Source organism: Oenanthe melanoleuca, chromosome 2, assembly GCF_029582105.1.
Source record: "Oenanthe melanoleuca isolate GR-GAL-2019-014 chromosome 2, OMel1.0, whole genome shotgun sequence".
NCBI lineage: Eukaryota > Metazoa > Chordata > Aves > Passeriformes > Muscicapidae > Oenanthe > Oenanthe melanoleuca.
Window position 1 is genome coordinate 96,671,791 of NC_079335.1, and position 27,230 is coordinate 96,699,020.

Consider the following 27,230-nt stretch of genomic DNA (forward strand, 5'->3'; position numbering starts at 1 on the left):
AAATGTGTTCTGAACACCATGCTTGTCATATCACTCATTTGTTTGCAAAGATGGAAAGCTCAGTTCATCCAGAATGTCACCTAAAGAATTTCCATCAGTGCCGTTTGGTTACAGAAACTGATGGATTAACCTTTCCCCTCTGAAATTGGTGATCAATGACTTCCAATGTAGAAATATTCCAATGGGAAAGCACTTCTCCTTCATCCAGTTAAACAACATTAAATGTCTATTAAAGCCCATTATGCATGTTAATACCTGTCATCACTTCATTACTTCACTGTTTTTTCCCAGACCACAGTGACTTAGGAGGAAATTGCACTGCCATCTAAGGACCTATTTTGTGGGTAGTGCAAAAGCATTCTTTGTGTCACACTTGAGAAATAAATGGTGTGGAACTAAATCTTCACACACAGGAGTAAGAGATCCTCCTCTAAATATTTGCCAATGACTTCCAATCATAAAGGGGGAAAACAAAAACAAAAATAATATTAATTGATTAAACACTGAACTACTAGAGTTCAAAAAAGCCACAGGCCTACAAAACATTTGGTCTCAAAGGAGAGGAGTGTGGGCATTATACCTTCCAAGAACCAAGGCTTCTTCTAATGTCAAATTTATCCAGATTAACAGTCTGGATCTTAATTGCTGCTGCTCTTAAGTGCATTAACTGAAAATACTGTGATACAAAAAGCCAAAATAATTTCAACGATTTCAAATAATAATTCTACAGAAATTCTGTGTTCATTAATATGACTATACATTTTGTCTGTTTGACTTCAGTTCATAAAAAGACAGCCTCAATGTGATTACATTACTATTATTCCTGGTGAGAACTCTGCATTACAATAGTTTGCCCATTTAGGACAGAATATCATTAAGAATACCCTGGGAGAATTTTACTGGTCTTTGAGGAACTCTCTTTTCATTCTGCATTGTATTCTTTCTAATAAAGGGAGGCAGAAACATAGTGAAAACAGTAATTGTTCACAGCAAGAGTTAGGGAGAAATCAGTAATAATATTCAGTTATTGAAGCTCTATAGTCCCTGCTAGTGTTCCTGTAAGCAACCATGAATGATTACAGCACGACTTAGCTAAGGTAGCCACTATGGATGATTAATAGGACATTAATCAAAAGATGCATATCAGGCTCAGAATTTGTTCACAAGCTTTCTTCTAATAGCTGATTTCATGTTCACTGAGCTCTATGCCAGTTTGTTCAATTTATTCTTCAGTGTACAAGCCATTCATCAAAGAACATAATGATTTAACACCCCTTTTCCTTTTTAGTGAACAAACATTACCAAGTGTAACTACTCTGGTCTGTTCATTAAAAAACACACAATTACACTGCCATATATAAGGTTGAAAAAAAAAGCCTCTTACTATATCCCTGGTGTTTTTTGCTTCCACACATACACTGTGAGGTCACCTCATACATTCAAACACTAGACGGCACCATCCTGAAGATGCTGGCAAATTCACCAAGATCAACAAACAGGACACACAAACAGTTTGGACGAGGCATTTTATTTCTCTGTGAGTGTTTAAAGCCTAGGACACTTTCACCCTTCAGATGAGTCAGCTTAAAAGAAAAAAAATAAGTGGACTGATTTCACTGGCAGGTCCAAGCACGTAGCAGCCTTTGGAAATACAGGTTGAGTTTTGGGGTAGTTTTGAATTTTTTTTCCATTTGACCATGCACAACAATACCCAGCTTTACAAGTCCAGGTTCAAAACTTTTATAATGTGCTTCAAACCCCACATAGTAAAAAGACAATTGTATGACTCAAGCAGTGCAGTGCTTAAACATTAAGTAAGCATACTTGCTATTCTCCTTCCTACATAAATTAAAATGGCCTCCACCAAAAGGATAGATTTTACCTCCTAGAGATGTCCTTGTTATCTACATCTGTCTTCACACTGTACAACAGTATCCAGAAAGAGGATGCTAAGCCAGGCATTGACAAAATTGTAGAGTACAATAGAGGAGACAGACATCATCTTAGCTAGAGGCTCTTACTGGAAAAGCAGTGACACCAGCAGCAGGTGCATTAAGACACAGCTGGGCAGATGTGCTAGGGGAAGGAGAAATCATTTTTTCTCTAGTATCTTTCTTTTACCTGGTGCTCATCAGCAACGGTTGAGTCTAAGGGACTAGGATTTTCTTATGGAGCCTGAAAACCTGCATTTCATTCTCTCTACCTCCAAACTTCAAACATCTCAGAATGAAATGAAAAGGTGATTGTGAGGGAGCAGAGGAATAGCCAGCACAGCTAAGGGGAGTAACTCAGGAATGGAGACAATGGTTCAACCATCAGGGTGATTTCTTAAATAGCCCAGATAGCTGCCTTCAAATAATAATCCTCTCCAGCTATTTCTGGAGAGCTCCTCAAAAGGCAAGTTGACCTGGCTGGGTTTAATGTCACTCACATGCAAGATGTTGTCACTGGGCAGCCTGGAGGATTTTTCTGATTTGAACAGATCAGAAGGTTCTGAAGAGAACAGAAGGTGGTAGGTCTTTCTCTGCCTTTCAGAAACCATACAATAAAGTTAATGTTGAGGGCCAAAAAGAAGAAAAATAAATCAAAGCTCTCAACATTGCTGGCATGGTGTGCTCTATTGGGAAGGGAAGGCCTGGATTCCTGCCCTTCTTCCCAAAGTTTTTCACTGCACTTTGTTCAGCAACTCTTGAATACAGGAAGGAGGGGGAATCTCTGTAGCCCAGAGCCCCATGTGATCCCTCTGTCTCGACCAGCAGCCCTCCTGCTGGCCCTACCAAGCTCACACTGCTTCCTAGCCAGGCAGGCAGCATCAGCAGGAATGGTGGACAGTTCCTTGTCCAGTTGTTCCAACCATGTCTGCTTATAAATGTGCAGCAGTGTCACTCAGGAACCACCTAAAATTCATGTCCAGAAGAAGTAAACAAGACCTGAAAGTAGTAATTCTGAGACTTTGGAATTAGTAAGACCAACAACCAGGTTTTTCAAAAGCAATGAGTAGTTCCAGAGGCCTCATTTTGAGTCATGTTTCTTTTAAGACAGTTTTGAGAGGCTGCATTTCAGACAAGGAGAGCTCAAGGCTTCTAAAATCCAGATGCCAAAAGAACATGAGATTCCTGCCCCAATTGTTCATGTTTTCCAAAACACAATCACTTCCAAAAAATCTTGGATTCACAGAAATGTAAATGAACTATGAATCTTTTCCTTCCATCTACCTACTGAGATATGAAAATTTACACCACTGGAGGGAATTTCACTTGTATTTCTGTTACAGACTTTTAAACTAAGTAGAAAAGGAAAAGAAGATGAAAGCATGTATAGCCACTAAAAATTACATGCCTGTTATCTTTCTAGTTGTTGAGTTTTATGAGGAATAAAGGTTAGAAGAAACATGTAATATTTCTGCTTAAGCATTCAATAACTCATATACACTGACAGAAAAGCCCATCAGTGATATCATTTATTTTATCATACTGTGGGTTTCTGTGTCTGTCAGTCTGTCTGTCTGTCTCTCTTCTCCTCATCTGCAAAGTCTCAAACTCCCTTCACTGGAGGTAATGCAGGGCAGTGAACTACATTGCAATTACAGGAACACATCAAATTTTAAAGAACCGACTTCAAGAAGAAGAAAAACAGACATTATAATCAAAACCAAACTTTGTGGCTACTTTGTGGCTGTCCTGTTAACAAGGTCCTCCAGTTTCTGGTCACAGCTGTGGAATTTACCACAAAACATCTGTGAATTAAAGTCAGGAAAAATTCCTTCTTTCCTATACGTTGCATAGGTATGCCTAAGGAGGCAAAAAATGCTGTGGAGATTCCAATTTTGTGAACACTGCAAGGGCTGTCTCACTATATCACCACAATTTTCTTCCCAAAAACTCTGAAGGCACCCTCTTTGTGTTACAAAATACAAAGTTCTGCAAGATCTGATGCACGGAAGTCTTGCACAAGTATCAGAGTGCTTTCCCCTTTCTGGTGCTGCTTTGCAAGGTTTTAGGACAAGAGCTTCCCAAGCATGTTAATGAGGGAGCATTTAATGAAAGACATAGAGGAACAACTTGAGAGTAAAAAAAAAAGCATTTGTGGACTTTTGGAATAGCTGCAGACATAGCCAGCAGGTTTATATGTGACTAGACAAACCCAAAGACAGCAGGTCCGTAAAGAAATATTGAACGGTACGAGAAAAAATGTATACTTTGGGGTTGATAACCTAAAGAACATTGATGCTGGGAGAGCACTAAGAGAACAAAAATGAGCAAGGGGGGTTCGTGTGCTTCCTAAATAGCATCCCCTGTTTGTACCATCAGAGACACACTGACTAGAGTAACATATCTAGTTTGACCCTGCAGGGTATTTCTGATATCTTTAAGAATTTTTTTCTTCATTTTTAAACTTCAGAAAGAGAAATTGGCTTCTTTGGTGTATCTTTATTTATTCATAAAGAACATTATCATATTAAAAGTTTCTTTCCTAGCCTCTATCTTAAATATTTCCTGTGTCCACTGAAGATCCAGCCCTTTGTTATTCTATGCAGCATTCATTATCTGCCTTTCCCTTCCTCTTTCCTTTTTCAAATATTTGAAATTATTTCCATACCTTCTTCATGTCCAGTCTGGAAAAAACAGGTAAACTCTATTTAAACTCATTTGTATAATTTTTTCAGACCTCTTATCTTTTTTCTTTGCTTGTCCTTGTAGTACCCCAACTGTCCAACATCTTTTGAAATAAAACAATGCAGAACAAGTCACAGATAGGAACATGGGGCATAGTGAAACACATTGTCTCCATCTAGATCATGGTGCAGGAGAGGGTTTCAGGCCTTTTGGCCTTTGAAGGGTCTCTGATGTCTGGGTGGTGCATTCACAATCCTAACACTCACTTCAAGAGGGAGGGTGCAACCAGCATTGCAAGGGGACATGCAGGCCCCTTCCCAACCTGTGGAAAATGTTTGGCACTCCCTGTTTGCTCTACAGCCTCCATCACATTTTTTTTGCCATCAGGGACTTACACTAGATAGATCAAATTATACAAAGCCCTCCAAAAAGGACTCCAGTTCAAGGAAGGGCTAAATAATTTGTAGGTGGACTGCCTTCATGTTCAATGAAGCTGATCATCACAAACTAGGATAACACCTAGTTAACTTTAGCTTTGTTACAGTATATGTAATACTCATGCTCAAGTAGGTACAGATGTCACCGTTTTGTCTTTTTATCCCTTAAGAGTTGCACAAAGCCTGTGGACAAGGGAAACCGAGAAATTTGGGTTAGTAGAAAACTGCTAATGTTGGAAGAATATCTGGACTCATTGAATTCAATGGTGTTTTTTATCCTTTGCTTAGACCAGTCCAGCTTTTCACCTCTAGCTTTTAATTTTGATTTTCAAATTCCTTATAAATTGTTTATGAAAGTTGTTAAGAGGCAAATGAGCATCTTTACTGTTTTACAAATGGACCCAGCTACTGTTCAGGAAAGCACCCTAATAACTCTTAAATACTTCTGAAGAGAGACTGACTTCAGCAAGTCTTTAAGTGCTGTCCTAAAGCCTGGGTCTTACAGACAGAGTAATCTCAACTGAAGCAAGTCATAATACAAGTCATAAGTTAACAGTGATCAAATACTGCCTTTCACATGCTCAGATGCTTTTTTTTTTTTTTTTTTTTTAATTAATAAAACCTAGTGTAAGGAACAGTTTCATTCATCCCATGATAAACTGCCATGTAGTTCAAAATACAGGACATATGTAAGAGTGGCTGGGAGCTGAGCCATGGGTGCTGAGGGGATATGCACAAGCTGACTTCATGCATAGAAGTTTGTATAGATCTTTTGATGGAACAGTGTATATGCATAAGATGCAGCCAGGAGCACTGCATACTCAGATGTGCAAAGCTGTGGACAGTCAGCAGGACAGACCCCAGCAGAGGTGCAGAAGAAAACAAGCCAGTGAGCTCTCCTTAAACAAGAATGCAGAAGATAAGAAGCAACCAGAAACAACATGTAAGAAAACTGTCTCCTGGTATTTGGGTTGGCAGAAACAGGAATTATGTACGTTCCTTCTAAACACACAGGAGGGAGTAAAAAGAAGTTTCCAACTCTGTCCTCTACTTCTCCTCATGGCAACAACCTGCAAGAGTGAATGTTGACAAATTGCTCAGGACACAGGAGTGACAAATCACTTGGCAGCCCTGAAGAGATTTGTGAAACTCTTACAGTTTCAAGTATCTTAGACACAAAACCAAAACCTAACAGCACAACAGGAAGAGAGACATTAAAATGCACTTCTGTTTGGAGCAATATATGTAATTCTTTTAGTAAAAAAAAATTGTTTTAAAATATTACAAAAATGACTAGGTTTCAAATATCCCTCTGCATTTGCAATGTTGACACATTGCATTAAAAATCCCTAACTTAGAGTTGAATCATCTAAATGAATGGTAAAAAGACATATCATGCATCTAATAAAGTAGAGCATGTATTTTACTAGGTTTTCCAGTTTTCAGATAATAACCATCACTATACAATTGTATTTAATTCACATACATCATTGCACTTATTTTTTTTTAAATTTTCTATTACCAGTTTAAAATTAACAGAGTCTGTGGTTTGCACTTTCTCTTCAGCTTACCTTATTATCTATTCTGTTTTATCTGCTAGGCTAGGTGAAATTTTTCTTCATGAATACCTTGCCATATCCAGAGTAAAATGGCATAGTTTCACTGAGAGTAACGGGGCCACACTGATTAACCTTATGTGCTCAGACAGCACTGTCAGCTTTGTCCTTCTCACTGGATTATTCCTGTGAAGGAATCCTTAGGATCCTAGCTGGACTCTGTATTAATGGTACCTTGCATAATTTATCTGTGCTCCCTCCATGCAAGCTCATGCCACTTCTAACAAACATAATTTCAAATTAAATTCATGGCTAAGCACCTCTGGGCTTCTAAAACTGATATAATTTGTTACATTCAAAATGCTAATTAATACTTGCTCTTGGGGTCTGAAAATGAAGAAATGAAGTGCTAAACTCCAGCACACTTGTCTTAGCTTGAGAACTTTTCTGGAACTGATATTGCTGTGGGTTCAATGACTTTAAACTCTTTGAGTAACACTAAACCAGTCTGGAGCAAGTTGCTTCAAATGGACTTTTAATGAAAGATCTGTGACATACAGATTTACAGGCATGTATACATAATGCCACTTTATATATGTGCACCTGCACATGTAAATGTGCACACAATACATGCCTGCATAGTCTGCATTCTTTATGTTGCTCAGCTTCTTAGACTTTACACTTTCCAAAGGCAGAAATCTTGCCATTCATGTTTCTGGTGAGAAACATCCACCACTTTCTAATGCAAGATGTAGGTGACCTCCAAAACAATCTCCCTGAATGTCACCCTCCTATAATCTGCATAAGCTTTGTGCAGGAGGGTAGCTGCATGGTTATATTTCCACAGAGCCTGATATAGATGCAACTTTCTGTAACACTGGTGAATTTCACTTTTATTCACTTTGTGGTATTTCTCTGTTATTCACACTTCTTGCAAGAAGGTATGAAATGAAGATTTAATTGCAGGATAGAGTATTATATTCCCTTCTTTAGATTAACCACAGTACAAGACCATGGAGAATAAAGCCTTATATTGCACATATGTGAAAGTCTAGTTATAGCAGGACCTGTTTCAGTGGGGTTACACTGGGAATGCATTTGATGCAGTCTGAACTGAAACAAGACCTTCATTTGCAACATATTGCACACAATTAATTAGAAAGCTTTTAGTGTAAGAAAGGCTTTCAGTAAAAGGCAGCTCTGTATTCTAACTTAGGTAGATCCCAATAAGAGTGATAATAAAGAAACAAAACACCTATAATGCTGACATAATTTACAAACTCTTTATCCTACATATCATAATGAGCTTCTTGCAAAACATTGTGTTTTGTTCTATCTCTGCTATGCTAAACATGTCCTTTTTAATTTTAGTAACCAGCATTTGATTGTGTCCTTTTATACAGACATAATTAAGAAATATTCAAACTTTCAACTTACAGTCTAAAACACAAATCAAAGGTAAGAATTAAGTAGTTGGATTTAAGTAAAGGTTAGATTCAAATTCTCAGATGGGGTCTTCTGTTTCATAGTGCAATTGTCAGCAATCTGAGCATGGAGTTGAGAAATGAAAAAAATTATATCTGCATATGTGACAAAATTATTTTGAGCAGCATGGTGAAAGCTAAGTGGTTATCTTTAGAGCCCAGCATGCTAGATGAATGAGCAATACTGATAGCAAGATGCATATCGATACTGAAATGGAGTCAGAGCTACTCATACACTGGTTCTAAATTAACTGAGACAAATGACAAGAAGCACTTGCTTGTCTCAATGCAGAATTCAATGAAGGAATGAAAATTTGATCAACACGAAGTTATGGCAAAACATGTTAAAAAAAATTGGCTGGGGAAAAAAAAAACAGAAAAAAATCATGGTCCTTTGAAATTGCTGGTCCTCTCCTGGAATATTATTGCATGTAGTAAAGGAGACTTTCAGACAGTATCAGCAGAAAAGACAATGCAAGAACTCTAAAGAGCAGACTGAAAACAACGTCAGAAAGAAGATGAATAAGAGAAGTCATAATAAGAATATATAAAATATTGAATAAAGAAGGAGAATTGAGAACTCGAGGGTTTCCTGTCTTATAACTATGAGACTTTCTGTTAAATTCAAAAACTGGATAATTTAAATCTGATAAAAGGATACTCTTTCCTATTTTTTTTTAATAGAGTGTATAATTAGATGGTTGGGCTCTCTGCTAAAGATACTTTCACTTTTCTCTGTTGATAACTTCATACTTCATTTGGATATCTTAACTCTATTTCTATTTTTCTCTTGATTTTTTTTCTCTGTGTTTACAAAGGAAAACTGAAGAAAATATTACCTAGTCACTCATCTCTAGATAGAATTCACTGACTCATTATACAACAAACATCTATACAAGGAGCTTATATGAGATGAGGAAATAACTGAGAATCCAATACCTGCTTACAGAAACACAACCCTTGCCTTCCTTACTGATGTCAATCCACAGCTAAGCTCACCCTACAAACCTGGCTATCCCTTTCTAGTGCTCTTTGTGAAAGTATCCTTGCCACCATTCCCTGATGCTTCAGATTAACCCAGAGCAAAGTGACAGGAGAGAGAGCAGCCAGGGTCTGGCTGTAATTATCCACACTATGTTAATTGTTCTGATACTATCAGAGAAGCAGGGCAGCGCATGAGGGGAAAAGAAGTGCTACTGAGTTTTCTCAGTTTCTTTCAAACCTTTAAGGAGATCCCAAAGGGCTCTTGTGCCTACATGAAACTGAATTTTCACAGTGAGATGGCTAAGTTATATTCACAGTTATATCTGCCTAGACCGAAAGAAAATCTCTTGTAGTAGGGGAACTACTGGCTTAAACACCTTGGATCTGACAGGGAATTCAGATTATTTTCTGAAAACAGACTTTGTAGTTTTGGTATCACAGCACTGCCAAGGGACTACATTTCAAGGGACTAGAGGTTCTAAGTTTCAAATCTTACAGAACATGAAGTCCCAGCCTCCTATGTTTATTAAAGACCAGTTAATCTTTTGTAAAGGTTTTGAATCAGTACTCTTAATATCATGGGAAGTGATTACCCCCTCTATACTCACTCTAAACCATGCTGTCTCTCAAAAAGAAGTGCTACTGAAGTGCAAAGTCTAATAATTGTCACAGGGAGCAGACATAACACTAAGTACGTCTTGACAAAGGATTAATAGCAGGGGTGCTGCACTGCAGGACTGAGGCAGGTAACCAAATGAGTAAATGTCAAATGAAGGATTATCCTCATTTGATGCTATTTCACACATCTCCTTTCTGCATAATCTCTCCCAGCTGAGACCTAAACCAGGTGTTTTCAAATGCACAAAGTAGAAGCTCTACCTGGTGTGCTAAAGGAGATCCACTATTAGCTGTCAGCAGGAGTGGCATCTCCTTTTCAAGTACTCAGCCAGCAGTCAGGATACAGCACCACACTGCCAGCTGACAAGGCAAAGCACTCTCCAAGCTGAGCTCCCTCTGGATTGTGCTAAACTGCTAGAATTCATTATTCAAACTACAGTAGTATCCATGTCAAAGACCAGAGCCCTTCTGTGCTTGGCTTTGTAAAAATGGAGACCAAAATGTGGCTCTTTTCACCTGATTTCATCCTCAGCATTCCATAGTGCTCATATAGAGGATCCAATGCTGAAAAGCTGTGTGAAGCACAGGATGTAATCTTTCAGCCTATTTTTTTAGCCAATGCAAAGACCAGTGAGGTCCTGGAGACACTTTCTTAACACAAGCAGTACCTTTACAAAAATGGGTGTAAAAGAGAATTGAACCCACAAAATTAAACATACCAGAAGTAAACCTGCCCATATCTTCATGTGCTGACTCATCAGCTTTTAGTTATGTGGCAGCACACCCCTTTTCCCCTCTGCATGTTCTTAACTCATTCAGTCCACAGGACACACAGTAGCCTTCAGCAGGAGGCCCTCTGGTATTTTTCTTCTTTGTGCCCAGAGTAATGCCCATAGGCCTTCCTTCCCTTGTATTTAAACCATCAGTGAATAAATAATTACTGACACCCTCCTGAGCTTCTCCACTGTGCTCATCTCTGTATAATCTAATTGCTTCACAAAGCATTAATGCTTTCAACCTCCCTCTGAGGTGAAGGGGAAGGATTAATTTTGCACAGAAACACGAATCAAAGAGAGATGGAGGCAAAAAGTGCCATTTGCGGTTGCCCAATTTCAGGCAAGAAGATCTGGGCTAGTTAACATGACACAGCATACAGAATGTTCAAAACTGTCTATATCTTCAAGTCATGGCTGAGAACAATTTGACTCCTCTGCAGAATTAAGAGTGGTAGGCTGGGATTCCAGAAGACAAACTGAGCCTGGTGGTCACTTCTGACTAGCTCAGTTTGCCCAGCATCAGTCTGGAATTGTGTTGCAAGAGCACAGTCTGCCCTCCAGGCAGCAAACAACGAGGTACAAGGCTCCCTCCTCCTTTAGGCTGCCTGGAACAGGTGAGGCAGAGTCCTGTGGCTCCCACTGATGCACAGGGTATGTCCAGTCGGTTCAGGCTGTGCACTGAAGAAGACAGGGGTCCTACAAATACCGTGCAGCCCTGAAGTTAGAGATGGTATCAAAGCACAATCACAAGGGGGCAGTACCTCCATTCTCCACGTGCTGTGTTTTGCAGCCTTTTCTCTCTCCTGCTGCAAGTCTATGTTGTGTTAAAGGAAGGCATTTCGTGCCAGCTTGCTTAGCCTGTACAGTTTCTGGGCTGACTCCTGTCTTCTCTAAAGACTGCTTTCTGTTTCACAAAACTGTTATGGCTGGACAGACAGCTGAGTCTCCACAGGCCTCCCAAGAGCTGCAGCTGCAGGGAAAGATCCTCCTTTTTCTCTGTGGGCCCTGGACTGGAACATGCTGAGTGCTTAGTTTATTTAACACATGCTAATAGAAACTTCTTAGGGGTTTATCACTTGGCTGAATGGGACAATTTCTCAAGAACAGCAAAGATCACATTTACATCATCCAGGGCAACATTCCTGGCAAAGTTCAGCTTCCCAGTAAAAAGGTAAGCAATAGTTCTTCTAGTTTGTACAGAAAAATCTCTCCTTCTCTAACTTCATTTTGATAAATCAATAATCTTGCTGATGTTTTTTTGGAAATATTCAGCATTAGATAGGTATTCACCATGAAAAATTCTGCTAAGTGTAAACTATTTGGACTAAGTTAAAAAAGATAGGAAACAATATCAAGAAGTAGAAGGATTTGTGTAATGTTAAGTATTGTTAATGCTACTGATTCTATTGAAAGTAGAAATCCTTCCTGTCTTGCAATTCCATCTAGTGGTTTGCTCAATTGTACCATTTTCTTGCAGCAGTTCTGATGATGTTAACCTGCAAGTTTCCAGAAACTGGAATATTACACCAGGAAATGTTTTTTTCTGTACTTTGATCATGGCTGCTGACAGGATATTAAATGGGATGAAGCTATGATTTTATTCAATACAACAGTTCTTGTGCTTAATGTATTATTTGCAGGACAGTGAATTATATATTAGGTTTTACTGACAGTCTTGTTCACATTTAGTCTTGGAATTTATTAAGGCAATGAAATGTGGTTTGGGTTTAATACCTTACATCACTGTTTATTTTGGTTTATATAGACAGGTTCACATGGGAGAAGGGCACCAACAGAGGTGAGTTACAAGCAGGAAGAAGAGCTCTCCCTTTCCTTCCTTTTAACTGAGAAGAATGGAGCTGTACATTTCCAACTTTGTGTGCTGAATAGACATACTCTTATCAAAATGAAAAAAAAAAATTAATTCAAAATCATATGAAATTTTGTATTATGCATTCCTGGGAAGTATGGCCAGGGAAAGCTGAAAACTTTGGTCAGCCACAGGTTCAGTCACACAAGCACTGCTTTCTTCAGTGACACCAGTTCACAAGACTCACTTTGAAGGCTCCCTAGCATCCTTACTCAGTCTTTGCCCACAGCTTCCTCCAGTTCCACGACTGTCTTCAACAAAACTATTCATCTGACTCCAGCTTTGCTTTGGAAGAGTAAAAGGAGAGAGGACTTTCTCCACTGTAGAGACTATGCCAGCTTTCATGCACTATTTGCTTTACCAAAGTTACAAGCTGTGGGAAAGGAGTTTAGTTTTAAGTGCCATCCCACCTTAGCAGTGCAGATAGTGCACCTCACAGTTCATGTATTTGATAGATGTGGTCCAACTGCTGCCAGCCATTGACATAAATCACATTACTCATTAAGGAGCTCCATAATTGGGGCCATGATTCCATTGACTGCAAAGTTGTGTTGCAGAGTATGACTCTGTACCTGTGAAATACTACACAGCTAGTCAAGTATGCCAGAGCTGCAAAACATGACTATTTAAAAGTTCTTAAAAAGGAAAACACAGCACTTCCACTAATACCAATATTTGCAGTGCTGTCACTCTCAGAGTTTGTCAGGCTCATGGTTTCTAACACACCAGCTGTGTACCCTATATTCTCCAGGACTGAAAACCCCCATAGCCTGTCTTTGAAGCTGTAAATGTGTCATTTTTATCACAGAGCATTTCACAAATTTCACAGAATAATCTGAGTTGGATGTGACCCACGAGACTCATCAAATCTGACTTGTTAAGTGAATGGCCCATACAGGCAGTTAAATCCATGATCTTTGTAGTGTTTTTGAGCCTTGCTAAAATGGGTGCCCCATCTCAAGAAGCTGCTGTAGGGATTTGCTCCTTTGCCTCATTGCAAATTGAAGATGGAAACTGCTGTTAAGCCAAGGCCCAGAAGCACTCTTTGAGGGCTATAAATGCAAATTCAACATTTACTGGCACTTTAGAGAGGTGGGGGAATTTTTTTTAGAATACCAAAGGAGCTTTTCTCATTTAACACATAGCCATGCCACAAATACAAGAATGTTCTGCAGTTACATCTCCATTTTTCCTGCTGCAGCTCCTAATTTTCTTCCCTTTATTCTTTTTACATTATTCCTTTAGTTCCCTCTCTTTTGTGCCCTATTTTCTTCCTTTCTCTGTACAACTTCTGTCCATCTCTTCAGTTGCTACTCTGCTCTTCTGCCTCCAGAACAACAATTTCTGACTGTTTTCTTGCACACTCAAGTGAAGCAGCCAAGTGAAAATCACAGCATTTCTGATGACAGTATACTTCCTTGGTACAAAAAAAAAAAAAAAAAAAAAAAAAAAAAAAAAAAAAAAAAAAAAATTTAAGCTGAACATTTGAATTGAACAGTACCATGTTTCTCTTCTTTATTTTCTCATGATTGTAATGTAGGAACATTTCACTGCCCATCATATCTATGGGCAGAAGAAACCAAGTGACTTAAGTCACAAACCTGTCCTAGAGTTTCTTCTCTGAAAACGAATTCCTAAACACACAAACACACACTGTTCCTGCTGGCCAGATTAAATATTACCTGCACTGGATAATAACAGGCCAAAAAGTTCCTTGTGGTTACCTTCCTGAGCAAGCAAAACAAAATTATACTTGAAATTGAGCTCTGATGAGCATACACTATAGAAAGTGCAAATGCACATTTCACAAAAGAACCCCACGAGTTACTTAAAGATGTGAGTACAGGTTCACATCTGTGTGTGTGTGACACGTCAATGGGGATGTACAACTCTTACCTTATTGCACTGGCAGACAGGTGGCCGTAAGAGCCACTGGCTGACGAGCTGCTCCGAGAGTTGTTGAGGATGGTGACCAAGGAGTTTGGAGATGTCCGTATCATGGTCTGCAGGTCGAAGCTGTGGTCAGACAGGGGGGAGATGGACAAGGTGCGCTTCCGGCTGGGTCTGGCTGACAGCCTCGGGCTCGGAAACCTGGCGCCTGTTGTGCAAACACGGAGTGTTATCCACCAGGGTACTGCACTGGGTTTGTTTGTTATCACTGGTGGGCAGAGGGAGACACCAGCACACTGCGACAAGCCCGCTCTCTTCATTTGTGATCTACTGGCTACGATTGAGGAAAATTAGGAAGAAAAATCTTTCTCCCTATGGCTTACCTCAGGGGAGCTCTGTTTATTAATGTGCAAGCAAAATGATAAATGGCTAAACAAAAGGAAAAGACTTTCATGAGTTATCCCTCTCATTTCTGGTGATTTATGAATCTGATGGCTTCTTAGACATTCACATCATTAATTCAACCATGAGCAATGAGACAGTAGTTCAGATCTGGGATACCAGCAAGCCCAAACCCACAACACTTTAATACATACAGCCAAACCTACACATGTCAAATACAGTTTTGAAATGAAGAGGCAGCTTTTCCTTTGTTGACCATAATTCTGCCAAGTGGGTATTTGATGCAAAACTAAAAATCAGAGCTAAAACACTAAAGGGCCAGCTGTATCAGCAGAATTCAGATTGACATTCAGAACATGAAAATGAGAAACATTAGGTTTTATTTGAATCTGTCCAAGATCCCATGATATTCTTTTGTTGGTGTGTATAGGGGCCTACAACTGCTAAATTTCTTTAAAACTGGAGATTAGACTTTTCAAAGCAGCAAAGTGAAGGCAAACATACAGATGCCACTTAAATAAATACATATTACATTTCTAAATTTTATGTCCTGTTCTCTAACTCTTCTCATCTATTTTACCACATCATCCCAACTCTCTGCAGTCCTGACAGAAGATATATCACCTTAAATTTATTCCCTTTATTTAATTATTTTCTAACTTGGTTGAGAGCATGGAGAGAATTAGCTTCCCCACTGCGTACTGAACAATTTCCTTTAACAGCACTGCTGCTTCTACCTTTTAAATCCCTTTAACCTGTAGTAAAGGACTGAATCCTAATGATCCTGACAGCCAAGGTCATGCAGGTCTTGGGTTTGATGCCTACTTTACATCTACTTCTCCTAGAGTCCCTGACATTCACTGTAACTTGCTAATAATTCACAGTTGGCCAGAAGCATCCAGTATAGGTCAGCCTTTCCTAACATCTTTGTGTCCAGGATCATTTTTTTGCAGGGTATTTAGGTTTACATGTCTAACAATAATCAGGAGAAGAGCCCAAATGGCTCCAATTAGACTCATCTCAAGATCAGAGCTAGATTACAATCTATTGGTGTGCTTTCTTACACATCTGAGTGGGTTTCCCTTCTTTCTGTGCATGCTAGCCAAGATTTTAACACAGTATCAAGAGCTGCCATTTTATTGCTGTTGTGACTGTGAGATCAGATCTCCATTTATAATCTTTCTCCTCTTTGGCATCTGGGTAATACAGAGTTTTGTTCCTTCCTGCTCTGTCTCCAGAATAAACCTTAGTCCATACAGCTCTAATCTTTCAATGAATATTCAAACTCTTGGTTCATCATTTAAAATTTAGTTATAACCATTTATTTATTCGTAAAACTTACCACATGCTATTTTATGTAATCTGTTTTATCTCCTTTTTAGGAGCTTGCTATTGTACTGTGTCTGGTATTTTATTAGTGCTGTGCTTCATGTCTTTCAAAGGCAGAGATCTTTTACTTGTGCTAAAATAAGAAACAACAAAGATCAGCAGCTATAAGAAACTGCAATATATCTAACAAGGAAATACAACATCCATGTCATGGTAAAACAAAAATAGTTGTAATTTGCACTTGCATCTTTCATCCACAACTCTTCTCTGCTGACTGTTCAGCTGGAATGAATTAAAACAATGCATCTGAAGTTAGTGCTTGTAATGTAATTTACCCCAGATGAGGATACAATTCAAGTGCTTTATCATGGTTTTACAAGGGCATAGCTAAGTACAGACATTATACTCCCTGCAGTGCCCTGCACATTCTCAAAAACAGCAAAGACTTCCCTCCTCTGCCTCCTCCTCCTCCTCCTCCTCCTCCTCCTCCTCCTCCTTGCCCTTTCTGGACTGAACCTGTCTCCTTTACCCCTTGCCTATGTCATGCTATGGCTCTTGCATATCTGCCTACTGCTTGTTACACCTTTGCCTTGCCTGCCAGCTGCTGCCAGGGCATCCCAGTGTCTGCTCTGGATGCACCAGATCCGTGGCCAGGGATGAAGAAAATCTCCCTACAGCTGTCAGGGGCAGCACCAGGGCTTGGGCCATGCATACAGTATCCTCCTGATCCTCCAGGCAGCACCTGTTCCAGGCCCATCTACCTGGGACAGGAACAATCTCCTAAGGGAGATTTTGCAGTATCCTGCAAAAAGGGAACATTTCTGCTTCAGCCAGGCAAGAGCTCCATGGAGTCTGACCACAGGAATTCAATTCAAGGGGGGCATGAGTTTTAAAACTGAAAATACTATTGAATGGAATTACTGGTTTGACATCTTCATGGTTTAATTCGGTCTCACATGCCTAAAAAGTCTTAAGCATGAGCTGGCCACTTGTTACAGGACACTTGCTTAGCCATTCATTTAGCATAACATGAGTTTCAGTGCTACTGTGAAAAGGAGTAGCTCACAATTTGTCAGTGCCTCTGAATACTAAACCAAACTTTCCAGCCTTGCCCAGCATTTATTTTAAAAACGAACACTTCAATATTTATTTAGCAATTTGAGATGTTCATCTGCTCACAATGCTCTCCCACCAAAGTATTACATTCCCTACTCAATAATGCTTTAAAAACAGAAAATGAAGGAGCACTGATTCCCTAAAAATCCATTTACCTCTGTGGAAGTGCTGATAAAAAAAAACATCAGCTTAGGCAAAGCATGCAAATGGAAGCTGACAGTGAAGATTTGTTTAGAAATGTCACCCTATTGGAGTAGATGTTATAGAAATAAAAAGTCAGTAGTAGACAGTAAAGACTTGACTGTGCCAACAAAAAATCTTGCAGGTGTCAGAAGAAAAGATCTTATTGTGAGGTGGAGATCAATTCTAAAATAACAGATATCTATCTCCATCATAAATTTCAAAAATGGAATATGCCATCCAGCAAATTTGCCCATGAATTTGATTTCTGAGTTGAAGTTTTTAGCATTGCTTAATCATTTATAAGGCAATCTTCAGACATGTATCATTTATTCCATCCCTTTAAATCAAACTTCATCAAACCTTTTCTATTCCCTTCCTTTAAATCAAACTTCTTTGAACATGTCTCAGGCACTAGTTTTTATTGAAGGTTGTGAACATGGGACATTTGAGGGGGTGGATTTAAAGTCAAACCATTCTTCTTTCTTTCTTTTCCTTCTGCCTTCTGATGTGTAAAAACTTTGTTTTCACTTTATGAAAATTTATCATAAATTTTGTCTTAGTTTTCAAAATGATAAATCTGTCATCACTATGAGAGAAGAAGAATGGCTTTGATACTCCAACCTCATTCTCCAACTGCACTTGACAAAGAGAAACCAAACCCAGTCCAAAGCTTCTCACTCTGGCTTAACTCTTTGGGCTGGTGTTTGGGTCTGGCTGAGATGATGTTCATTTTTTTTCCCACTGCAGCCCTCACAGTGCTGTGCTTTGCACTGGTAGCTGGAAAGGAGTTTTGGCAGCTGATGAGCAGTGCTGGCACAGCACTGTTTCCAACATTCCCCCCCATTACTAGGCCAGAAGTGGGCAAGACCCTGGACACAACCAGGCCAGCTGACCCAAACTGACCAAAGGAATATTCCACACCATATGATGTCAGCACAGACATAAAGGCTAAGAAAAGGAGGAGGTGAGGGATCATTCCTTATTTACAATGTTTGCCTTCTGGAGCAACCCCTCACTGTGCTGGAGCCCTGCTTCCTGGGAAGTGGATCAACATTGCTTGCTGGTGGGAAGTAGAGAATAAAAATTTTTGTTTTCTTTTTGCTTCTGCACATGCAATCTTTAACTTTTGCCTGAGTAATCTGCCTTATCTCAACCTATGTGTTGTTTTCCATCTATTTTCTTTCCCAGATCCAGCTGAGGAGAGGAAGTGATAGAGCAGATTGGTGAGCATGTGGCATCCAGCCAAGGTCAAGGCACCACAGCTGCCCAAACTCTTTAGGTCAGCTGGGTTACTATCAGAGTCTCTAATGCCAAAAGGAGTAGGTCAATACCAAACACCTTTGAAAAAGGGAAACCTCTTGTTCTGAGTGAGGATAGACAAAAGATAATCAGAGTGAGGATATTAATAATTTAGAATCTTGAAACCTCAGGGAACATGCTTGTGTTCCACTGAACCTCACTTAAGAGAGTAGAACATATTCCCCAAGTGAAAAATACACATATCAACCCAAAAGACAGTGATTTGGAAAATTGTTAAAGTGCTCAAAGACAGTTTTGGCATTCAATATCTTTCCAGCCACAACAAGCAATTTCTGTTGCTGCTACTGTGGTGCTGTCAATACTCTCCACATCTACTCCACTCCTATTTGGATGTTATATTTAAAGGTAACAAATCTTACTTTTTTAGAATGAACAAGAAGGGCATGGCTTGCTCAGGGTCTCTGGCCACCAAAACTGTAGAAAATCTTTATTGCAGCAGAGAAAATTTTGGTCCAGTTTTCATGCCAGTCAGGACAGGATGAAGAAGAATTACAGGATGAAGAATTACAATTAAGCACACATAATCTTGCCTTTATTCTTCTGCAATGTATTAGACAGCTCATGGACAGCAGAGTTCAGTGCTTCAAGAAGTCTACTGCTCTTTGGGTAACTTCTGATTAGCAATTCTCCCACTCTTATAATCCCCATTTGAAATCAGTTTTTCCAGCACCACAGAGCAAAACAGAAGACCCCAAACTGCACATACTGTATGTAATACACTTTGGAACTCAGTGGTTGCTGGTGTTAGAATTATTATTTGCAGTACAGGATGGGGTAGGGATTCCAAATTTCTGTGCTAAATGCTGTATAAGCACACAATTAGGAGACAGACCTGCTTCACAAAAGAAGAACAATGTCTTGCTTGTATCTATTTGGTTTTTGTGTGGGATAAATGAGCAGCAGCCTTTCAATCATTTGAGTCAACTCACTCAGAATTTGATAGCAGATAATGAGGGAAACTACTCATGTGTCTTCTGCTTCCTTTGACAAGATTGGGAAAAGGTGAAAGACTACTTTTAAGATCACCATACAAATCCTTACGAAGAAAGATCCAAACAAATGGCATTGCTTCACATTGATCACTGTACTTTGTTATTAAATGCATACATGGTTTTTTTTTTTTAAGTCTTAATATCAGGTTCCTGCTAATTGTTTTGTTCTTGTTTCTAATCTAAAAATCTGACAAAGAAGAAAGGGGTTTTCTTTAGCATGATGAATGATAGGACATTCAGAATCCTACTTAATGACAATTAATTTACTGTATACCCATGCAAGTTAAGATAGTTTTAATTAGTTTTTACAAAGTAAAAGGGTAACTTCATACTCTATTTAGATAAAAGCAGCTATTGCCTGACTAAACACATTCTCATCAAATACAGAAGGTGAGCTGAGTGACCTTACTAGGATTCACTCTTATTTAAATTCTCTATTTACTGTTTAAAAATAACCCATTTGCATAATAGTGCAGTTTTTGTCTCTAACTCTGAAAAAATGCCTAATTGAAAAGTTGCTGGTATAATTAATCTCAAATGTGTGATCATAATTTTTAAAAACAAACACAAAACAAATTAAAGTGTGCATTTCAAATGTAACCTAGCTAGAGCTGGTGAACACAAATATCCTTATTAAAGATGGTGTTTAGGTACCTTTTATGAATAGGCTGAAATTATGGGCAAAGGTCAAAACATTTCCTGTTAAATAAGAAGTGATAATATTCTTGGGATGCAATAGATACAATTCTGTGTAGATTACAGCATACACAGTCTCTACTAACACGTGAAGATCCTTCTGCAAATGCCAGTATTTGTATGAGTACTGCAATGTCTTCTGTTTTGCTCAAGTTTTCTGGCATATATATGGGTATCTAGTTTTCTAAAGGCTGAATAAACCCATTAGATCAAATATTCATCCAAGAATGTGGTTTGTTGTGTGTTTGTTGTGTGGTACTGCTGCTTATGTGCATTCAGAATCTCTCTCACAGTAGGAACCAAAACTCTGGAAAATTTAAAATATCCCTGCTCATTGCAAGTAAAGTGTGACTAGATGAGCTTTAAAGTTCCCTTCCAACCCAAACTGCTCTAGGATTCTATGATTCTTTTCAGGGAAGCCATGCTCATTCATGCAAGCTGGGGATTTGTCCTTGCAGCTGGAACACAGCAGCAAATTTACATTACCTGAACAATAGATAACAGCATGTCCATTCTGCAAGGTTTTATTAACAAGCATTCAGTGCTTTAGCAGTGTGCCTTACCTCTCCCCATTCCTCTCAAAATCCAAATCAGGAAGTATCATCATCTTAAGCTTTCAAATACTGAAGTCTGCACATTAATTTCTGGTTTAAGTCCGGACTACTTGCTTGAGTTTACTGTGTTTCTGCAGTGTGCTCAAGGTATGTTACTGTAAATTCTTTATGCATGCTACCAGTAAGTGAGACTCATAATAGAAAATGAATTTTAAGAATCCTTCATTAGCAAGGAAACAAAATGAAAAAAGCTTTCCTGCACAGTTTCACAACTATCTCTCTTGCCTGATTCTTACAAAAATTATTGGTGAGTCTAGTACTTCACACTCCAAGGCATGTGCTCATATATAGCAGGGCTAGCTATATATATACTCCTATGTGTTCCAGAGGTAAACCTCCCAACACCCACTCTCCTTGAGATCACCAACTGTGGTGTGCAGCCGACAGCAGGAATAAGAAATCACATGTAAACAAAAAGTCTAAAATTCTACAAGAAAGCAAGTGCTGTCTAACACTATTGTATTGGTCTGTACAGCCAAGCATAAGTCAACATCACCACCTTTTCTTGCCACCATTTTTTATTGCCCTCATCAGAAAAAACAGAGTACATCCTGAGAAGCATGTAAGCATCTACGACTCGAGGGGAATGCTCTGCATAATCCCTTCTGGTTGATCAAAAGAAGCAGTAGCAAGCAGTTTGCAATGGGTTCCTCTCTTTTCCTCCTTCAACAGAGAAATGGAGACAGATTAGAGGACTGAAAGATGCTGAGTGGATAAAGAAGGCTCTTAATATTATGGAAATATTATGGAAAACTAAGTTGGGATCCTTGAGAATTCAGCAAACTGCTCCACTTTACAAGTGGTCGCTGGTCTATTGGTCTATGATACACAACTTGTAAGTTCAACTAGCACTCTGAAAGGTGCAGGGCATGCTCTCCTAACAGATAAACAGATGTAAACAGAGACCTCATCAGGGAAATACTCAGCCTAACTATGAAAGTGAGTAACTGATTGCAAATAGAAAAGGACATTTTCAAAAGCACTCGAGCCCTGCTAGAAATAAAATTTATAACCTGTTTTCAGGAGCAGCCCTGCTCCTCTCCCTACATTCTTCCAAAGTTTACTTTTAGGCTTGACATAACCCTTGTGCATTTGGCAATCAATTCTCTGGCCCTCCAGCTGCATGAGGAGGCTTATGTCGACTCCCACTTCTCTATCAGCACGGAGGCCTTTTGGCTCAGACCACGAACACCCCACGTGGTTCCCTTTGTAGGACCGTCTGTATTTCTAGAAAATGTCACTCACTATCCATGGCATGAAGGTATTCCATGTGAAGAGCCCCGGCTCCTGCAGTGGCAGCTGAAGGAATGATGTCTGCGTACGGGCTGCGCTGGCCTGCCAACAGAGCCATCTGATGATAATATTCAGCTGGACTGACGCCAGCGTGTGGAGCTAGAAAAAACAACATAAAAGTACCGTTAATGACCTAAGATAAACAAGAAGGAAAGTTTTATCACATTGCTGGTTTCTCTGGCTATTAAAACAGCTTGTTTATTTTTTAATGTAATGCAAGGTCTGCAGTATGCCACCACGGGTCAATATATTTCAACGAATGGTACTGTAAAGACACCATTCAAAGAAACAGCAAGACATAAAATATTAATGAGTTTGGTGATCTCATATTTTTGTATTTATTATTAAGTGACTCAAAAAGTGACAGGCTGACAGCAATGGAAACAAGTATGATTTATTTAGTGACATAAAAAAGCAGGGAAACCTTCCTAGCATTTTATTCACATTTACCTCATCCCTGGCCCAAAGGAATCCATCTCTAAGGTAACAGCGCCGCTGAACTTCCATAAGCATTCAGGTCTCTGGAGTTTCTACTTAGGGACTAGAAGATTCTCCCTCACCTTGTCCCTCTGTGTCTATGCTTTGGAGCAAATAGGGGCAAAGCATGATTCCAGGACAAATATTAGCTGTCCATGAACAACACAGGGTCAGTTTTTTAGGAGGACAGACTGAAGTCAATAAATGTGACCACTGCATCTTTCAAAGTTCATGTATAAATATACTTGACACACAAGCCTGTTTTCAGAGTCAAAACCACACACTGAATAGACTCTACATCCCATCAGTGAGGTTACCATGATGCAGTCCTCTGATAAGGACTCGTATTAGCTGTTCTCTCATGTAAAAGTAACTTAAGAGCTTCCTGTTCCCTCCAATTTTCAAGCAGGCCTTCAACTAATGGGAAACCCTGGACAAATATAAAAATTGGCATCACTTTAAGATCATCTCCTCTCAGCAGGCTTCAGATGCGACTGACGGTAAAGGGTTGTTTCATGAACTTGTGTAAGACATACTCATAAAATAAGCTAGGCTCCATCTCCTTGCTCCTACCATGAAACCTGAGGTGAACAGCCCTTCTCCCTGTCCCACTTGCAAAACAGTTTACCCTCTGATCACCACAAGATGGTATGCAAGCTTGCTTAAAACACTTAGGGTTCCTTAGGTTAATGGGCTGCACCCCAAGCTGGTACACCAGATTATTTTTAATGAGATTTTTCTTTAATCTCAGCAGCTGAATCTTGAAGGAAGACAAAATTCTAAGTTGAAATTATTTGAATATTGTTACCAATACAGAGCTACTAAAAAGATAATTTATATTTTCAACAGAAAATCAGATCCTAAATGCAAACCTTAGAAACAAAGAATCAAGAATTACAATTTTAATGTTCTTTTGAACATAAACAAGGCATTGGAATTTGGAGAAAAGTTTATTCAGCAACAGATTGCTGAATTACTGCTACTGAATAAAATGAAAGAATGTGCTTTTTATGTTAAAATGTTAAATATAACATATAAGAAAGGGTTGTGAAAAATAGAAGTAGGACGAACAGGAATAGGCATAAAAAATGAGCTGAGATAAATGAAAAGTTGCTGCTATTTTTTCCAAATTACAAATTAATCTCACAATTAAATACAATCTTTCCACTTTCTATCAAATGGTAAAGAAATTATTCAGACCACGTAACTCACACTGAATCACTGAAAGATTTAAAATTTTGCAGCAGTAGGCAACCATGGTATATTTCCAGACAGACTGAAAATACTTCCTGAGCTTTCTGACATAAGTGTCTGGGTTAACTAACAATAACATTGGCTGCAAACTTTAAAATTAACTGCTGCAGAAAACATAGTGAACACATAATTGCATTACTAAATGTTCCCTATGCCAAGAAATGCTCTGGTACTCTTAAAAGATTATTCCTTACTACCTCCCCTCAAACATAAAAAATTAGCCTACTAAATGATGCATTGCATGAAGGCTAAATGAAAGGTAAACAGAAAGACCCACAGCCCTAAATTCTTTCCTGTTTATTCCCAGGTAACTTCAGCTTTGTTCCCATATTTCTATAAGCAGAGGCATTTGCTTCTGCACTGTAGGCACAGCTGAACTTCATTTGAGCACTTTCCTCTACACACACCAACAACTCCATCCTTACCCCTGCTCCAAATGCTCTGAGAAGTCCTCAGCCACCCCTGACCCACCAAATCTGCTGGCGAAGGAGAAGTGACAAAGTTATGTTCCAGATTGTTTTGGCTCCTGGCCATCCCCAGATCTGTGAGTCGACAGACTGAGCCCAATAGTACACTGATCTAATTATTCTAAAGCAATTAGGGCAGCAAGAGAAATCTTGCAATGGCTTTCAGAAGAGCAGTAACAACTTGCAAGTTTTCATAGCTCAAATGCTATATCACTTAAGCCATGGTGTCCTTTCTGTTATTGGTACATTAAATGCGTGAACCCCTTTAAACCACAGGAGTGTTTCATTTGCATTCTAGAAGTGCTCATGCCATGATTCAGATTCTCTGATCCCAGGAACTCACATCCAAAAAAGGCATTTCATTGTATACCTGATTGATCATACAACAGACTATGGATTCCAGGGAACAAACTTGCAGTTTTCTGCAGCATGCTGTTTGATTGAGATACCTTCAAGGCTTCAATCAAGCTACTGGGTTTTCATTGGATGCTGTGCAACATCAGGCCTGTAGTAACTGATCAAAGATGAGCTGTGAGCCTCCAGGGAGTAGTAACATGTATTTGTTTAAAACCTGAAGAGAGATGCTTAAGCTAGTAAGTTTAGCATGTACTTATGACAGAATAGGGCTGTGTGTACAGTCTGCAATCGAAGCTCAGGGGATGAGCATTAAGACAGAGTGTACTCAGCTGTACTGTCCACACCTGGGTGTCTCATGCCATCTGAAAGCCTGAGAGTACCCCAGCTACATAGGCTGGCAGGAGAAATCTGTCTTTCTGAGGCGGCAGGTGGACTTGAGGCAGGATATTTCACAGACCTGAACTGACACCAAACACCATCATAACTATGATGGAGCTCCAGACTCAACTGCTAACATGCCAAGTGCCCATCTGTTGGGGAACTGAATAGTTCCTTGAGACTTCACTACCTACAACTCCCTGGACTGCAACAGCAGAGCAACACAGCAAGATCACACATTTCTATGCTGTACACATGTACATTTAGGTGCCAAAATCTGATACCAAATTCTACCCTCTGACATCTCTGGATGTTTCTGGAGCATCAGTTGGGTGCTGGGTCAGAGAACACTATATGTCTACCTCTTTGCAAGTGAATTTAGTGTGGTACACCTCAGACCAAGATTTTGTAGAGCTTAAAGTCATAGGTGGTGATAGGTGGCTTCCTTCACACCTTCCTTTGTGTGCCACTGCAACATATCTTAAGCATAAATGAAATTCTGCAAGAATGGGATCTGAAGAGTATTGAAGATAGCAAGGAGTTCTGCATATTAGCCCCTGTGAAAAAGCCCAAATGTACACCACAGGAATTTTTCCAATATATGCCATTACATTACAACTCTGTCATTTTAGTCCTGTATCTAAAGCTCTAAAGCTCCTGAAGTCAAAATTTGCCTTTCTAACCATTCAAATATTTTCTTCTAAGCATTTTTTTAAAATACTTCTGCTAAAACAAAAAGGGTAGAATTAGCAAGAATTCATGCAACATCCAACGTGGTGCTAGGAAAACCCTATGTGCATGCTATATACCTTGACTGACAATAGGTCATTAAAATTTATTCTCATAAAAATATGTGCCCATAACTAATGGATTAACTGTAAAGGTATATATTCTTATAAACGAGGATTAATTAGTTATCCGTTTGGATAGGGTGTACCGCTCATTTTTCAAATTCAGCTAAAGGCAGTTTAACTCTGTTAAGTTTCTTAATTCACTGGGAAGATCTTTCCTGTAGTTAAAGTACCAGTTTCATTACCTTTCTCTACATAGTTGATTCTGACTATATTATATTTTAGTTCCCTTCAGCAAATGCTACAATTTTGAAATGTCAAACTGCTTATGCTTACCCACTATTGAAAAACCTTACTAACAAGACAGTCTTTTTTTGCAACTCTGTTGATGGCTCACTTTGGCAAAATTCCCACTGAAATGAATAGGAAATGTGCTAGAGTAATGACAAGAGTTCACTTCAGCCCAAAGAGCCTGGAAAGTAAAAGCCATGGTCACACCAATACCTAAAGCATTGAATTTCAAGTATACTGCCCACCATTCAGATTAAAAGGGACAATCTTGATCATCAGCCACTTCTACATAAGCATCATTGCATTTGGCCATATTGTTGGCTGGGATAAACTGAAATAATTATACATAACTTTAACAGAACTATTGACTAAATTAAACTAATCAGTGCATGCTTTATATGGTTGAAAAATACTATTTTAATTAACAAGCCTTTTGTGCCTGAAGAACATCGTGGTTATACACTGACGTTCACTCATAAAGAATCTGACTCAATTCAGTGCCAATACAATGGATTATTTGGGAGATCAGAACTACACCCCGTGTCATCCCCACAAACAAAAGATATCACAAGACATACACCACCCTTCCAGCATAAATTTTGAATGAGGCAGCTTTTTTTCTTTTTCTTCTCCCTGAAGTTTCAACATTTGTGAGATGTACAAATGAGCCATCATCGGCTGATGAAGTATTGAAACATTTATGACATAATGAATATGTCTGACAAACCTGGTGAAGCTGCTTTGAACAAGGGGGAAAAAATGTTGACAAGATTAATATAACTTAAGTTGCTACAATGACAGAAAACAGGAAGCCTGTCTTAACCCACCGTCTGTTGGGCTGAGTCCACGGGCTGCCGAGATCATGGAGAGGGACGGGCTGCTGTGCAGGGACCTGATGTAGTCCATGTAGGGGTTAATGTAAGGGTGAGGGGTGCTGAAGGGAGACTCTGATGTTGCAGCAGGATTTCGGTGCGGGGAAATTCTAAGGAATGGAAGCTCTGAGTATGTTGGGCTACTAGATAAGGCAGAAGGCCTGGAA

General features: G+C 39.2%; 1 protein-coding gene across 3 annotated transcripts in view; it reads right to left on the reverse strand.

Moving 5' to 3' along the window:
• The window catches only part of GLI3 (GLI family zinc finger 3), a 201,699-nt gene that overhangs the window by 43,356 nt on the left and 131,113 nt on the right, over window positions 1-27,230 (reverse strand). For all 3 annotated transcript variants that reach the window (XM_056483614.1, XM_056483615.1, XM_056483613.1), the window contains exons 5-7: window positions 27,019-27,224; window positions 22,129-22,275; window positions 14,238-14,439 (exon numbers count right to left, since the gene is read on the reverse strand). In XM_056483614.1, the coding sequence (XP_056339589.1) occupies window positions 14,238-14,439; window positions 22,129-22,275; window positions 27,019-27,224 (555 nt within the window). The remainder of the gene's footprint in view (window positions 1-14,237; window positions 14,440-22,128; window positions 22,276-27,018; window positions 27,225-27,230) is intronic.